This window comes from Equus caballus, chromosome 11 (assembly GCF_041296265.1).
Source record: "Equus caballus isolate H_3958 breed thoroughbred chromosome 11, TB-T2T, whole genome shotgun sequence".
Lineage (NCBI taxonomy): Eukaryota > Metazoa > Chordata > Mammalia > Perissodactyla > Equidae > Equus > Equus caballus.
Window position 1 is genome coordinate 42,525,457 of NC_091694.1, and position 14,314 is coordinate 42,539,770.

The 14,314-nt window shown below is 50.3% G+C and overlaps 2 protein-coding genes across 3 annotated transcripts; one reads left to right on the plus strand and one right to left on the minus strand.

The window, feature by feature from the left end:
- Window positions 1-77: 77 nt before the first annotated feature.
- POLDIP2 (DNA polymerase delta interacting protein 2) lies at window positions 78-8,999 on the minus strand. The gene is made up of 11 exons (XM_023653083.2): window positions 8,731-8,999; window positions 7,289-7,370; window positions 6,057-6,154; window positions 5,250-5,346; window positions 5,000-5,075; window positions 4,672-4,779; window positions 4,083-4,219; window positions 3,226-3,252; window positions 2,895-3,020; window positions 1,786-1,865; window positions 78-1,163 (listed from the first exon to the last, which is right to left on the minus strand). Exons 1-11 carry the CDS (start codon window positions 8,889-8,891, stop codon window positions 1,049-1,051), a joined length of 1,107 nt encoding a protein of 368 aa, XP_023508851.2. The 5' UTR covers window positions 8,892-8,999; the 3' UTR covers window positions 78-1,048.
- Window positions 9,000-9,034: 35 nt separating this feature from the next.
- TMEM199 (transmembrane protein 199) lies at window positions 9,035-13,424 on the plus strand. 2 transcript variants are annotated; one of them, XM_023653089.2, is made up of 6 exons: window positions 9,035-9,318; window positions 10,373-10,446; window positions 10,777-10,866; window positions 11,380-11,422; window positions 11,625-11,737; window positions 12,034-13,424. In XM_023653089.2, the coding sequence occupies exons 1-6, from the start codon at window positions 9,108-9,110 to the stop codon at window positions 12,127-12,129; spliced, it is 627 nt and encodes a 208-aa protein (XP_023508857.1). In that variant the 5' UTR covers window positions 9,035-9,107; the 3' UTR covers window positions 12,130-13,424. The 2 variants fall into 2 exon arrangements, with proteins under 2 accessions (XP_023508857.1, XP_023508858.1); XM_023653090.2 differs by having other exon boundaries at window positions 9,068-9,318; window positions 12,539-13,424.
- Window positions 13,425-14,314: the final 890 nt, after the last annotated feature.

The window sequence follows — 14,314 nt, forward strand, 5'->3', positions numbered from 1 at the left end:
GCTGGGTTTTAAGTCTGACTGCACTCACTGCCCTGCAACCCAGGTTCCCCCTGGTGGAGGATTAAGGACAACACTACTAAGGACTGGAACTGAGATTTAATGTTAATTCAAGAATAAAACAACTTCTTTTAACAATCACTATGGTAGTGGTTGGGGCAGGAATCCTAAGAATCGGGGCAAAATGCAGCACATTTCCTCTCTGGCTCTTGGAGATCTGTGAGAAGCTCAGAAAGTAGCTTGGCTTAGTTGTCGTCCATGGCTAAAGCTCCTTGGCCGAGTTTCTGCATTTGTAGTCTGGAGGCTTGACAGACTCATGTTCATGGCTGGCAAGCCCATTGCTCTAGGAAATCCGACTGGCTTGCCTTACTCCTCTCCCAGGCCCAGGGAGGCCAGAGATGCCACTGGTTGGCCAGTGCTAAGGGCTGGGCCACTCCTCTGACCCTGATGCTGGCCTCCCACTCTGCACTTGGCAGAGGGTAAAGAAGAGAACAAAAGTCCATTCTGGCCCCCACCCCACCAGCTGAGAGGCACAGTGACCCTGGGAGACATCCAGCCAACCCACAGCCTCGGGGGAAACAGGTATATACCCTAATCAAAGGGGCAGCTTCCTGGAAGGGCAGCAAGGAAAGCAATCAAGGGCCCCCACTGGGTCAAAAAGGGAGCCTGAGACCCTGGGGACAGAAATGGCGAGGGTGGCCAAGCGAGCACTGGTTTATTGACCAAACCTCCATTCTAAACAACTTGCGTGACAGGCCAAGAAACTCCTCCAGGCCTATGGCAGCTGAACACAAGAGTTCCCGGTGGAAAAGTTTACAGGAACACAGTGTAGGTAGGGCTTACGGGGGAGGCCAGCCTTAAGGAGTCCTACATGGGTCTTCTGGAGAAAACAGTTACACCCCACCCACCAAAAGAAACACCCCACAATCAAATGGTACAAACAATTAAGAGACCCACTGTGGCCCAGGAATGGAGAGAGAGTTCTGCAGCAATTGTGGGATGAGAGCTGTTCCTCAGGGGCCAAGCCTGGGCACTCAGGGCCTCAGCTGGCCTACCAGTGAAGGCCTGAGGGTGGTGTCTTCTCATCTTTATTGCTTTCCAGGGAAAAGGGAGGGATGCGGACATCAAAGTGGGAGCCATCAGGCCTCTCAAAGCGGAAAGTACCCCTGTGGGTCAGAAGGAAGATGGTTTAGAGGAAGTGAGGGCTGAGGCCCCCTTGAAGATCTGAGAAGCTCTGAGTGCTCAGATCCAGAACCACAGCAGGTTGAGGCAGGACTGGACTCTCTCCTGCCTGGCTCATGCCAGGGTAACACTAGTGCAGAGACCCAAGAGCCCATCCTGGCCCTACAGCAGAAGAAGCAACACAGCTGTCCTGATTCTGGCCCTTGGATGCACACTGCATAAGCGAGCCAACTACACTTTCAGGTTAAGAAGTGAAACACCAGGGAAAAAATCCAACTATGATTTGGATTGGCCATAGTTGTCCAACTATGGGCATATGTCCCGCAATGGGCATAGTCGGCCATAGTTGTCCAGCTATGGGCAACTCAGTGCAGCATCAAATCACCAGACCTGTTTGGCCTCAGTCCTCAGTTCACAAAATCACAGGGAACTGGAAAACAGGCAGTCAAAAAATCAGACAAGTCCCACACAATGAACAGCAGATAAGCCTCCATCTCAGGACTTAGGCCGGCCCAGAGTTAACCGCAAGCTGTAAGCTCTCACTTTTCTGACCTGCAGCTTGTGTATGATGTTGAGCTGCCCCTACCCCAGCACGGGCTCACTTACCACATGTGCCCACTGGAAGCTTGCAAGGAGACATGGCTGCTGTACTGGAACGCAGGCTGCTCCTTAGATAACACCGGTTCCTGTGAGGGTTTAGGCAAAATAGGTCAGGCCAGACAAGCTCGCTCACCCCAGGGCCATATGCTGGCCCTGACTGCCAGTTCACCAGGACAGGATGCCCCCTCAAGCCTCCTACAATGACTGCCTGGCAGTACCTCCTCCCACAGCATGGCCACTGACCTGAGCCTCTGACTCTGACTCAGGGAAAGATAATCTCAGACTGAATGTCTGAGGACACTGGGAAAAGATGCTAGGCACAGGACCTACTCTGTAAATACCCCATCCAGCATCCACTGGCTGAGAGCCTAGGGGCCAGGCACCATGGCAGTGCTCTGAAAACCTTTGCTGACTTCAGTCTCCTAGTAATCTTAATAGATGTGATCCCCATTTTAGCAGTTAAGAAACAGAGATTTCAGTTAAATAACTTTCCCAAAGTTATATAGCAAGTAAACAACACAGCTGGCATTTGAAGCCAGACTAACTCCAAAGCCCTGTTCTCGTCACCCCACCCTGCTTCCCCAAGTCCCTGCTGACGTGGATAAATGCTGGCCACTTCTCGTGACTTTTCTTCTCAGGAGACAGGGTAGGGTAGTGTGGGAATTGCAAAATCAGATCTCTTCAAGGACCAGCAGAGGATGTACACATGTAAAGAGGCAGAGAAAGGACAACTAGGAGTAGAGGGGGGGTACACGCCCCACCTAAGAGTACTCAAATTCAGGGTTTCTTAAAAACGCACTGTGCTGGCAACAGAAGCTCTACACAAGCTTTGATGTCAGACTCACTTGGATTCCAATCCAGGCCCTGCCACTCTAGCTATGGGACCATAGGCTAGTTATGTAACTTCGCAGTCTCACTCTCTTCATCTGTGAAATAGGTTGTAAGAAACCTATCCCAAAGGCTTGTTGTATGGTTTCTCACCCAAAACAGCCCAATGCATTCACACACTGAGCCTCTGTCCCTAAGCACAGAGAAAGAGGAAAAACCATGCACTTAGCCCTCAGGCCTGCTGGGCAGGACCAGAAACTGGGCATTATTGGCCCACTGATGCTCACCCTGCCCACCACCCCTCGGCCTCGCACTGTCTCCAAGGTGCCGGATAGACTGAATATTCTCCAGTGTCGCTCCCGGAGCTGTACCACGTCACTGTCGAGATTCTCCAAGCGGATACAGTAGCGCCACTGTGGGGGTGGGGAAAAGAGTTCACATCTGACAAAGAATAGACCTTGGACTGGCCCACCCAGAATTCTAGTAGAGCAAAAGGCAACAAAGGCTGGTATCTGCATTGCAAGGGCCCCACTCCCCGGAGGTAAACTCCCCCACCTCCCAATCTGCCCCCTAAAGCACATCTCCTGAGCTCCCCTCCTCCCCAAGAGAGATGCTCACCCAGTAGACATGGGAATTCTGGGCTTCCTGGGAAAAAAACACAAAGAATTTAAGTTCCAGAGGGCAAGACCAAGTCTGTTCCAATCAACGTCTCCCCAGTGGAGTAGGATGTATTCCAGGAAGGTTGCTGAGACAGAACAAAGCTGCGAATATCCATGGGATGATGACGACTGAACTACGGCCAACAAGCGCACAGGGAGGGAGCCTCCCCTGGATCCATCCCTGGACCCCCTCCTCCTTATCCTATCAAGATCACCAGCAGAGCTGGACGCCAGGCTGTACATCAGCCACAGGGCTCTTCCCTTTCTCACCACCCTCCCTGCCAGCCCCACCCACAGCACTGCTGGCCCAGGTCACTGTCCTCCTCCTCAGCCCTCCCACAGCCCCACTATATGACAATAGTTGTTATGCTGTGTGTTGGCCTCCCCCACTACTATGGACTCCCAGAAGGTAGGGACAGTGTTTCATTTCTGTTTGTATCCCCAGGACCTAGCTTACAGTCAGGCAAGAAATAGCTCAATAAATGTTTGATAATGCATAAAAAGGGAGAAGATCAGCCTACACTGATTTAAACAAATGTGTATATTCTTCATAAACGTGACTCTGTTTGACCCAGCCGAGAAGAAGGAAGAGTCAGCCTGAAGGACTCCTTCCTGAGACCCAAGGGTTTCTCTGCTCTAGGGCATGGTGTCTGCCATTGCCAAAGAGGCTGCCCAACCCTAACCAGTACAAGCAGCTTGGAGGCAGAACTACAAACACACAGTTTAAATTTGGAACTTACTCCAGCAGTCACACTGGGGACACCACAGAGAATGGGGGCCTAGTCCTGAGGAAAGGGACCCAGCCTGGGCACATACCCTCATGCCCATGTAAAAGGGGATGACAGTGACACGGATGTTCTCGGTTGTTTCCCGGTGGACATCAGAGAGTTCCAGCCAGGGGTGATTCTTTTCTTGCCAGGCCCGCAGCGTCTCCCGAGCCACAAAAGGGGGTGCTGGGGCGAGAGACAACTGGTTAGTCCAGGCCAGAGTCCAGGGCACTGCACCCGCTCTCCAACTGCCCCTCCTAGAAAACCCCTCCCAGTGGTGGCCCAGTGGCCCAGGTAAACGAGATGCCCAACCATAAAGCAAAAGCAGAGGCTGGAAGAAAGCACAGAGCTGCCTACCAAGAGTAAGCCCTGAGGAGGTACATGACCTTGTGGGAAGAGAACTGGACTGGGAGTTAGGAGCCCTAGTTTTCAGATCTCGTTCTGCCACTAACTAGCAAACTTGAGTCCCTTCTCATCATCCCGGAGCCTCAGTTTCCATATCTGTTAGGAGGAAATAACAGCCATCTACCTGACAGGTCTGGTTGGAGGTTGTGGAAATAGCGTTTAAAATTGCTTCATGATACTGTCTTTGAAGAAAGGGCCCTCCCATTCCAGCTTCCCTTCTTGAAAGAGATTACCTTTTGTCTGGTCATACAGAAGAAATCTTTCAAAGAGCTCGTGCTGGATGGGAACCTGATCAGTGGAGGTGTAGGGGAGGATGTCTTCATGGCTGACATAGTCCAGGCCTGCCACAGAGGGGCAAAGAGACAGTGAAACTCACATAGGAGAGAGGAGGAGCAGGGTTGAGAAGAAACACAATTCCTGGCCTTGTTCAGGGTGAGACGACCCTGCTCCATTGCTCTCAGCAACTATAATTCCTCCCAGCAGATTAAAGGACGTCAGAATCCTACCCTGAGACACACTGGACCCTCATCGACAGGCACCATTCAGATGCTCACTACTCACCAGGGATGGCATAGAGGGCACGGCTGTCATCATGGTTTGCCAAGAAAGTCACAGCTTCCGTCTGAGATCTCTGAGACTAAGACAAGAAGAGAGTCAGAGACTTTCTTAGTCACTATCCAGTCCTGACAACTTGGGGCCCAGTGCTGATCTGGGCTCTCTTTGACCCCTCTCCCTCCCTCTGTCCCCATCAGGATTTAGGCCTTTCCCTTTCCTGGAGAGGAACCCAGGCCCAGCCATCTTGCTTACTTACTATATGTGGACAGTCTCGGGCATCAATCAGCACTTGATAGTAAGTGTGAGTTTTGCCTTTCACCTCCTTAGAGCCGTGGCCGGCAGGATTCTCTGCTCTATAATAGAGTAGGAGAAGAAGCCCAAGATCACCCTGAGAGAAACAAGCAGTGCCTGCCCCAGCTCCCTCCCAGCTCCTCACCTAAACAGACTGGTGCCTGATCTGAGGGACTTTAGCACCAGCTGGGTACCAGCTCAGCAACACCCCGGGGCAGCTGCTCCCCAGTCAGGGGCAAACAATGGAACGTGGAGGACCCACGGCACAGAGTCATCATTTGTCTTACTCTCTGACTGCCTCTTGGAAAAAGAGGGCCATTTGAGAAAATCAAATTGCTGCCTGGAGTCCCAAGTCCACAGTGCCAAACTTTTCTCACATCCCAGGGGCTGTCTGTGATCATCTAATGGAGCTTGGCCTTTTCTTTTTTAATGTACTCTAGTGATGATAAGAAATTAAGGGAAAGATCCTAACTGACCATCAAGAAGTCAAGAAGACTAGTCTCCCAAACGCCTTCTGGGGTACTTCCAACACATATTGAGAATAGCTGGGGAGAGCATCCTGAAGAGGCCTAAAGGGACCCTCTGGCTTCAGACTGTCCTTGGCACTCAGCACTTTTGTCTCCGTGGATATTAGTGCCAGAGGAGCACTCTGGGGCTGTTCCTAAGGCCCGGGAGGATGATGTCTTTACCCCTGGGACCCCACTTACGTATGTGTGCCATGAGTCAGGCCTCCTCCTGAGGTACTATGAGGCACAATGACAGGGAAACTTACTTTTCTGGAGCTGCAGAAGCCACATCCCGGTCATACAGTCTGGCCTGCCAGGGAAACAGGACGACACCTCGGTAGCCAAAAACACTATGAAGGAAAAGCTGGGAGGAAAGAGAGGCCTCAATGAGTCCGCAGTCCATCAAGTCCAACCAGGGGGGCCTTGGACCACTAAGCAGCACAAGTAGCGGCCACTCCAGAACAAGGTCTTGCCACTCTTTCCCCTGAACTCTGTGTCCATCTAGACCAACTTCTGAACACTCTCAGCCCCTCTTCACCTGGCTGACTTCTACTCATCCTTTAGGCCATAGCCTAGGCCTCCAGCAAGCCTTCCCTGACCTCCCCTCCGCTTGGCACAGTGTGCAGCCATTGACCATTTGCATATCATAATTCCCTTCTAGACTGTCAACTCCATGAAGGCATTGCTTTCTGATTTAACTCCAATGCACAATGCCTGGTCCATTGCAGGCATACCAAAGGGAAAAAAAAGTTAAATAAACCAAAAGTCCCCCTTACTTACAAGGGACCTAAATTTATCTCAGTGGATCTGGCACAAAGCTGATACAGATAAAGAGTCTTGGGGCCAGCCCCGTGGCGCAGTGGTTAAGTGCACACATTCTGCTTCGGCAGACTGGGGTTCGCCAGTTCGGATCCTGGGTGCAGACATGGCACCGCTCATCAAGCCAGGCTGTGGTAGCCATAGGTGTCCCACATATAAAGTGGAGGAAGATGGGCACGGATGTTAGCTCAGGGCCAGTCTTCCTCAGCAAAAGGAGGGGATTGGCAGCAGTTAGCTCAGGGCTAATCTTCCTCAAAAAATTTTTAAAAAAAGAAAAAGAGCCTCACTCCCAGAGCTTACTACACTGCAATCAGTTCAACTATGACAAAGTATCAAAGGTTTGCTTTGATACCTTGGGGAGGGAAGGCTGGGGAGTCAAAGGCTCCCTCCACTGGCTGCCCACCATCCACTATGTTAGAGGACTCCTCAGCAACTTGGCTGTCTCCTCACTATAATCCAAACCATCTCTGTCCACACTAACTTGGGAAGAGCACCCACTGACATATGAAATGCATTCAAATCCAGGAAAATAGAAACCCGATCTTAAAAAATTTGTGATTCTGGTCTGGCACCAAACACCAAGGCAGAAAACCATAACATTCAGGCCTGTGACTAAATCTGACACTTTTAGGAGCAGAACACACCACAAAAATAAAAGATGACCCAGCCCACCACTCACCTGCCCAGTCTCATATTTTCCATTCTGTTTTGGCACCTCAAACACACCAACTGTCTCCAAAACTTTGCCCTCTGGTCGGTTTCTGATTAGGAGGGAAAAGAAAAGGCAATTGAATAACTGAGAAGGTAATGGTCCTGATCCAACATTAAAAGGTACTAGGATCCTGAGGGGGCAGGGCAATGACAGCAGAGAAGGGTGGGGGTGGTGGAGCCGGGCAAAGCAAGTAAGGGTCCTGCCAAACCACCACTCCACAGAGATCCTGCCTGTCCTCCCTTGAGGTCCAGCCACAGGCCCCTCCTTGGCTTCTGCGTTAGGTCTGACTGCTCCAAGATCACTTTCTCCTCTCTTCACTCTCAGCATCCCCATCATGTCCTCCTACCTGCTTAATTGCACCCCTTGCCTCCATTTCTTCCTTGATCCACCCTCCTGACCTCCCACAGCATTTCAGCTGTCCTGCCCACCTTGCATCTCAGTTATTTGTGCCCTTGTCTTATCTCCATTAGAGACTCTGAGTTCCCCCGAGCAACACCTGCGTCGGATTAGCCTCGGGTATAAAGAGGTGCTCAAAAAATATTTATTCTGTTTTAATTCCACTTCTGCCTCCCCCTCTAAACTGCAGTCTTCACTCTGCCCTTGAAGGGCTTAAGCATCATCTCTAGATTTCCTACTGTACCCCTGCATTGCACCTAGTAGTCTCTCAAATCTAGTTTTGGTTCAGATTTATGTCAATTTTCAGGAGGGTCTTAAATTGCAAATAGTTATCATCTCTCCCCAATATCAGTGTCTAATCTCTGCCACTAAAAAGTCAGTTCTCTCAGTGACCTCTCTGGAGAGGGCTGCTCTTTCCAGGGCCCCTTCAAAGCACTGTTATCCTTACTGTTTTGGAGATGTGAACGGTATGGTTCGTCCCACTTGATCCACCGGCCCCAAACTGATCTGCTGTCCCATCCCCAGAGACAATGTTCACACCATCCCCGTGACCTCAAACCCCCTTCCCTAAGTCACATAGGAAGAACTGGTCCCCCCAAGGTCACACTGAAATTTGGGACCCACGCAGGGCCCAGACTAGGGAGTCCTGCTTCCCACTTCGAGCATCTTTCTGAGGGAGGCCTTGACCCAATCCAGGGCTGGGGATTCAAGTCAAAAGCCCTAGGTCTTAATTAAAAGGCTGCCCACTAACAGCGACGCTCGGAGACCCCCATTCGGGGAGGCAGGATTCGCTCTGGGAGGGGTACTAGTTCTCCCTCAGAGCCAGCCCTGCACAGCCCAGGGCTCTTCTCTGCTCCTGGCACAAGTCCCAGGCAACGCAGGTCGGCTCCCGGCCGGGACCCTCTCCCGGGTCGATCTCCAATCACCCTCAGGCGGCCGGGCCTCCTGGCCTCCTCACTGGCCGGGAACACGCTCACTAGGCTCCAGGCCCGACCCCGCGCTCCGTCCCTCACCGGGACGAAAGGTGCCTCCGCGTCGTCGTTGAGGCCTCTGGCGGGAAGGCTCCGGCTCCACCCGCCACACAGAGCGGCCTCGGCCCCCGGGCCCCGGTCAGCGACCGGGACCACCAGCGACTGCCCACAGCCAGGGCTCGCCGGGCCACACAGCCCGCCATGTCCCGTCCGAGCGCCCGCTCGGCTGCTGACACAAGACCCAACCCGCGGCCGGGCGGCGTTCCGCCCCCGCCCCACACTGCCCCGCGCCGCGTCCCCGCCCCCTCGGCCCTCTGCCCCGCCCCGCCCCGCCCCGCCTCGCGAACTCCAGGCTCCTTCCGGCGCACGGCGGGCGGAACTTCCGTCTCGAGGTCACCTGATCGTAGAGTCTGGTAGACATGGCGTCCTTCTTGGTGGCCGGCGAGCGACTGGTGCGCGCTTTGGGCCCCGGTGGGGAGCTGGAGCCAGAGCAGCTGCCCCAGAAGCTACGGGCAGAGCTTGAGGCCTCGCTGAAGAAGAAGCACAAGGGCAGCGATCGCCCCAATAGCCCCGCATGCCTGGTTTCCTTCCGCCTGATCCGGGATCTGCACCAGCATCTGAGAGAAAGGGGTGAGCTCCAGTCTCCAGTCCGGAGTCGCTTCCTTTTTGCCAGAGTCTATTCCTTGTTGAGGTCTGTTTCGCACCTCTAGCATCTTTCTGAGGGAAAAATCCATCACTCTTCTTCGCCCGCAGAATGGTCATCTAGCCAACCCAAGAATCACCTCCTAAACCGTGGGGCAACCCACTGCCCTCACAATTTCCATGAGAATTCGTCGTAGTTGACAAAATGTACTTGTGCAGTTTCTGTTCTTTTGAGAGTTTTCTCTACACTGGCAGGCCCACGTAGGCCCACCTGACTTTTGAGGAAGTCCAAGTTCTAACCCAATACCACCGCCCAGGTTCAGTTTCTTCTTTTAAGCCACATTAGAAAACAACTTAGCATAGTGAGCTTAGCCTGTTTGTGACTCTAGATTTCTTTCCATCTCAAAAGCAAGAGTGGTCACGTCTAATACTTTTTTTGAGATAGGATGATGGGAAGTTGATTGAAAGATCTAAACTGGGAGTCACATCTCAGTTCTAGTCCTAGCTCTGCCAATAACTCTCCTTGGAAGAGTCATTTCTCCTCCTTGGGCCTCAGTTCCCTTAATTGTAAAAGGGAGAGAAAAGGTCAAACTGGCATGTAAGGTCTTTTGCCAGAATTAACATAGTCTATCCAGAAGTGCAAAGGGTAGACTGCTCAACTATTGGAACTAAAAAGGACCTAAGAGATCATCTAATAGTGTTCTCCAAGTATTCAGCAGCACTATGACTTAAACCTATTTGGGGCAGTTCTGTTGTCGCCACAGAAATGACCTAAAGACAAATATAAATGGCTTATGTGTTAACTGGGACATTGGCAGGATAATTGAGAGCCAACAGTTAAAGTCAGCTGTGCAGCACTAGGAGCCATGCGGAATTGTCCTGGATTCTTCCCAGCTGAAAATGATTCTGGAGATGAATTCATATAGGAATGGCCACATTTTATTTTGGTAGGAAGAATAGAAGGGCTATACCCTTCTCTGATCTTAATCCTTTGACCTCAGCTCTATGCATCATTATGTTTGTGGAAATCTTTTCTTCCCAGATTCCACACTGTACCTTCATGAGCTCCTAGAAGGCAGTGAAATCTATCTCCCAGAGGTTGTGAAGCCTCCCCGGGTATGTAAGGGATACATTTGTGAGCATCCGTGTTGGCTAAGTTGGGCTTATTCATGACACACCCAAATTTACAAATCAACCTTTGGGCTCAAAAATTTGTCTTTTAAATCCTTGAGAGCTGGGGTGGGGGAACCAGATATTGTCCTCCCTGTTTGACAACTTGGAAAACTGAGATCCAAAAAAGAAAAGGTTTCCAAAGCAATGGAGGCAGAACTAGAACATGGGTCTCCTGGCACCCTTAGGAGTGCTTTGCCCCCTGAAACCATGATTGTGACATGCTTTCTAGCACAGTGGGAATATGATTCTTCTCATTTAATTTTTCTGCCTCAGAACCCAGAGCTAGTTGCTCGTCTGGAGAAGATTAAGATACAGCTGGCCAATGAGGAATATAACCGGATCACCCGCAATGTCACTTGTCAGGTAAGGGCCTACTTTTCAATACATGGACTGAGTAGCCCCTGAAAGGAGGGCCCTGCCGTGGGAAGAGGTACGGAGGAAAGAAACAACATGGAAACTTAGTTTGCAGACTCTTCAGGGACCAGAGAAGCTCCATGCTGCATACAAACCAAATATAATTCCCAACTCATTCACTGAGACTCTGGGCTCAGATGGTCACTGATTCTGAAAAGTGTAGAGGTGGGGATGAGCCTTGAAGCCTTTCTTCTGACAGTGCTCCCTACTGTTCTCTGGCGTATTCTTGACCATTAGCAGGAGAGGGGTAGATGGGTACTGAGAGCCTCTGTCCTTTCTCTGAAATGCTTGATCTGTGGCTCAAAAAAGAATCCAGCTGGTCCCAGACAAAAGAACCCACAGAGAAGGCAGTTAATGTGTTGCAGAATAAAGAATGCTTAGCCCAGACTGACAAATGGATACTCTCTGGGCTACCCCTGAGCTGCTTCCATTCTGAAATCGTTTGCTTTTTGTTTTTCCCAGGATTCAAGGCACGGTGGAACTCTCAGTGACCTGGGAAAGCAAGGTGAGGTACTAGGAAATCCGGCTGCTAAAGCCTCTCCCTGGGAGGGGTCGGTCATGGCACTCCTTCTTGCCCGAGTGCTCTGGGTGCTATTCAGGCTTTCTGTTTGAGGGAAACCCAGTTGATGAGGGAGGCAGCCATGAGACAAGAGGGTCTCCTGGAGCATGCTGACCTAGAGGTTTCTTCCCTGGGCTCCTCCCCAAAGTGAGATCAGTGAAGGCTCTTGTCATCACCATCTTCAACTTCATTGTCACGGTGGTAGCTGCCTTCGTCTGCACTTACCTTGGAAGCCAGTATATCTTCACAGATATGGCCTCGGTGAGTAGACACCGGGCAGAGCAGGGTGCCCCAGTTGGGAGTGTTAGTAGAAAAGGGAGGACTATGTGAAAATGCCTCGCACAGATTGGGTATTGAACAAATATTTATGTGGTAAATTAGAGGAGCATTTGAGCTATCCAGCAGTCGTGGGAGTAGATAATACCCTTTGGAGAATCCATATCCTCTTTTCTTCCCCTTCCCCCAACTTGTGGGCTGGGTTGGGGGTCCTCTCTATCCTTATTATCGGTGTCAGAGGCAGGCCTGCATCCGCTAAGCCTGGTTCTCTTCCTCCCCAGCGGGTACTGGCTGCATTGATCGTGGCCTCTGTGGTGGGTCTGGCTGAGCTGTACGTCATGGTGCGGGCAATGGAAGGTGAATTGGGAGAGCTATAACTGATGCTTCATCGTCAAAGTCTGGAGAGGGTTTTGGGAGATCCCAGGCTCCTAGCTGCCAATCACTGACTCAGTCAACCTATCAGGCTCTTCGTACTCAGCTCCAGTTAGTCAGAGGACTGGCCAAGGCTGCCTGCTCTTCCTGTGGGGAGCCCCATCCTCTGTCAACTTCCAGAGAGGGTAGTAGAGGAGACTCAGACAACAACTGAACAGAACTGGTCTCTCAGGACTGTCTCCTGAACCCTGTGCTCATCTACCTTCTCCAGTCCGTTCTGGGCACTGCTGGCGCTGGGTTTTTTCCAGCAGGAGTAAATAGAATCCAGGCCTTCCCAGCAGTAGACCGTACTGCCTTGACTTGCCCAAGTGCAGAAATCGATGGTCATCCTTGCTCCACACATCCTTGTTGCAGACCTGTAATTTAGATCAGAAGCCTCCAAAGAAGCAGAAAGGATTCCCTTTCTCCAGTTTGTGCTGGAAGAGGAACTGATCAGAGGACATCAAAAAAAGAAAGACAGATTGGTACAGGATGGTGGAATTGGAAGCATGGCAACTGCCTTTTCTGAATCTTCATTTCTGTCTTCATGCTCTTCCTTCTGCTTGCTTTTTTCCTATTTTCTGTACGCTTTGCCTGTCTCTGCCGCTCAGCCCTGCTTAACCCTCCCACCTTCCCATCACCCTTGGCTCTGCTTCCCAAAATGGAAAACAGTTCAGACAGCAAAAGAGTATGTCTGCTTTTAATTGCAAGATCCCTTGTGCTTGTTTGATCTTTGGATTGAGTATGCCTACTGTGGCTTATCTCTACTATTAATGGGAGACGTTCTTTATAGACAGGGAGTATTTTCAGATTTAACCATATGTATAACTATGAGTATGTGTACATGTCATATATGTTATGAATATATGTATTGTTATAAATAAGCCTAATGCGGCATATTTTATGTAGGTTCTTAAACATGTTTGGGTGAGTGCGAAAAATAGTAAGTAAATGTTCACAGTTGACTAATTGTTTTACATGATTGCTTTTGATCTTGACAACCGTTCCGGAAGTTGGAAAAGGAAATGGTTTTAGGCCCCTTTTCCAGAAGACAAAACTGAGGCTGAGAGGGATCAGATGACCAGCTGTGGTCCTTCCTCTGTTAAATAGAACCAAAGACTCCTAGGTTGTCCTGAAGTCTCCGCGTGATGTTAAACTTCTAAGACTTTAGATTAGTGGTGTGCTGATAGAATCTGTATAAGGCACTTAAAAATGATATCAGCGTTGTTATTTACCTAATAAATATTTATTATATCCAGTATACGTTTGTTTCAAATCTTGTGACAAGACAAAAGCTCAGAGATTTCCATGGTTCTGAGAATTGTTCAGGGTCTGTTCCTAAAGGTAAACTCCATCTTTCTGTTCGTTCTCTGAATGAGCTCCTATGGTATTTTTTTTTCCAGGGCTCTCTTCTGTTCTTAGAAGTTAGACACTCATTGGCTCAGTAGACATTTCCTCTGCAATGTTGCCAATTTCTTCTTGATATGTCGCAAGTTTGAGCCTCTCAGGGCAATATTCTACATGAGAGAGAGGAAGGGTCTAGGCCCTTGTGTTCCACCATAGATCACTTTGTTGAGAAATTTTAGGATTTCTTTGTTCAGAAGAAATTTCAACAGAAAAAAATGCAAGCGGCATTTTACAGTGTTTCTGGCAACCCAGACTGTTTAAGATTGAGTTAGAAAAGCTACACTGACCTTTTTTGAAATTCACGGCTGTACGTACATGTGCTGCACTCGGTAAGCCAGGGTGCCCACGTATCTTTAGGCTTTCACATCTTCCATGCACCTGGATTCAGATTAGAAGACTTTCAAATTTTAGATAAAAAGCAGGCCACCTGAAACAGCTTCTGACCCAGGTCATCTTCTCATGATTAGATTGGAGTCATTCCACATACACACACACCCCTTTCTTTGGCTGGGGTCTTTGCCTCATCCCCACCCCTTACTCACAAGCCAACAGGCTTCTGTGGCCTTGAGCACTTATTGAGAGTTCCTTTATGGGCCAAGCACTCTTCCCGCTCCTGGGGTAGAGAAGTAAAAGACCTAGTTCCTGCCGAGGAAATGGCCTCTTTGCAAGGTGGTTTCCATCTGCAAGGGCAGAATTAGAAATAGGAATCGAGTGGCCTGTCCTCCAGTTCTCCTTGCGGAGAAG

What these genes read in the sequence shown, in the direction of transcription:
- TMEM199 (XM_023653089.2), top strand. Translation starts at nt 9,108, where the DNA reads ATGGCGTCCTTCTTGGTGGCCGGCGAGCGACTGGTGCGCGCTTTGGGC. An exon ending in AGGTTGTGAAGCCTCCCCGG is followed by an intron (nt 10,447 to 10,776) that starts GTATGTAAGGGA and finishes TTTCTGCCTCAG; the next exon opens with AACCCAGAGCTAGTTGCTCG. An exon ending in TCTTCACAGATATGGCCTCG is followed by an intron (nt 11,738 to 12,033) that starts GTGAGTAGACAC and finishes CTTCCTCCCCAG; the next exon opens with CGGGTACTGGCTGCATTGAT.
- POLDIP2 (XM_023653083.2), bottom strand. Translation starts at nt 8,891, where the DNA reads ATGGCGGGCTGTGTGGCCCGGCGAGCCCTGGCTGTGGGCAGTCGCTGG. An exon ending in GCTTCTGCAGCTCCAGAAAA is followed by an intron (nt 5,347 to 6,056) that starts GTAAGTTTCCCT and finishes ACTCTATTATAG; the next exon opens with AGCAGAGAATCCTGCCGGCC. An exon ending in GCCGAGGGGTGGTGGGCAGG is followed by an intron (nt 1,866 to 2,894) that starts GTGAGCATCAGT and finishes AAACCCTCACAG; the next exon opens with GAACCGGTGTTATCTAAGGA.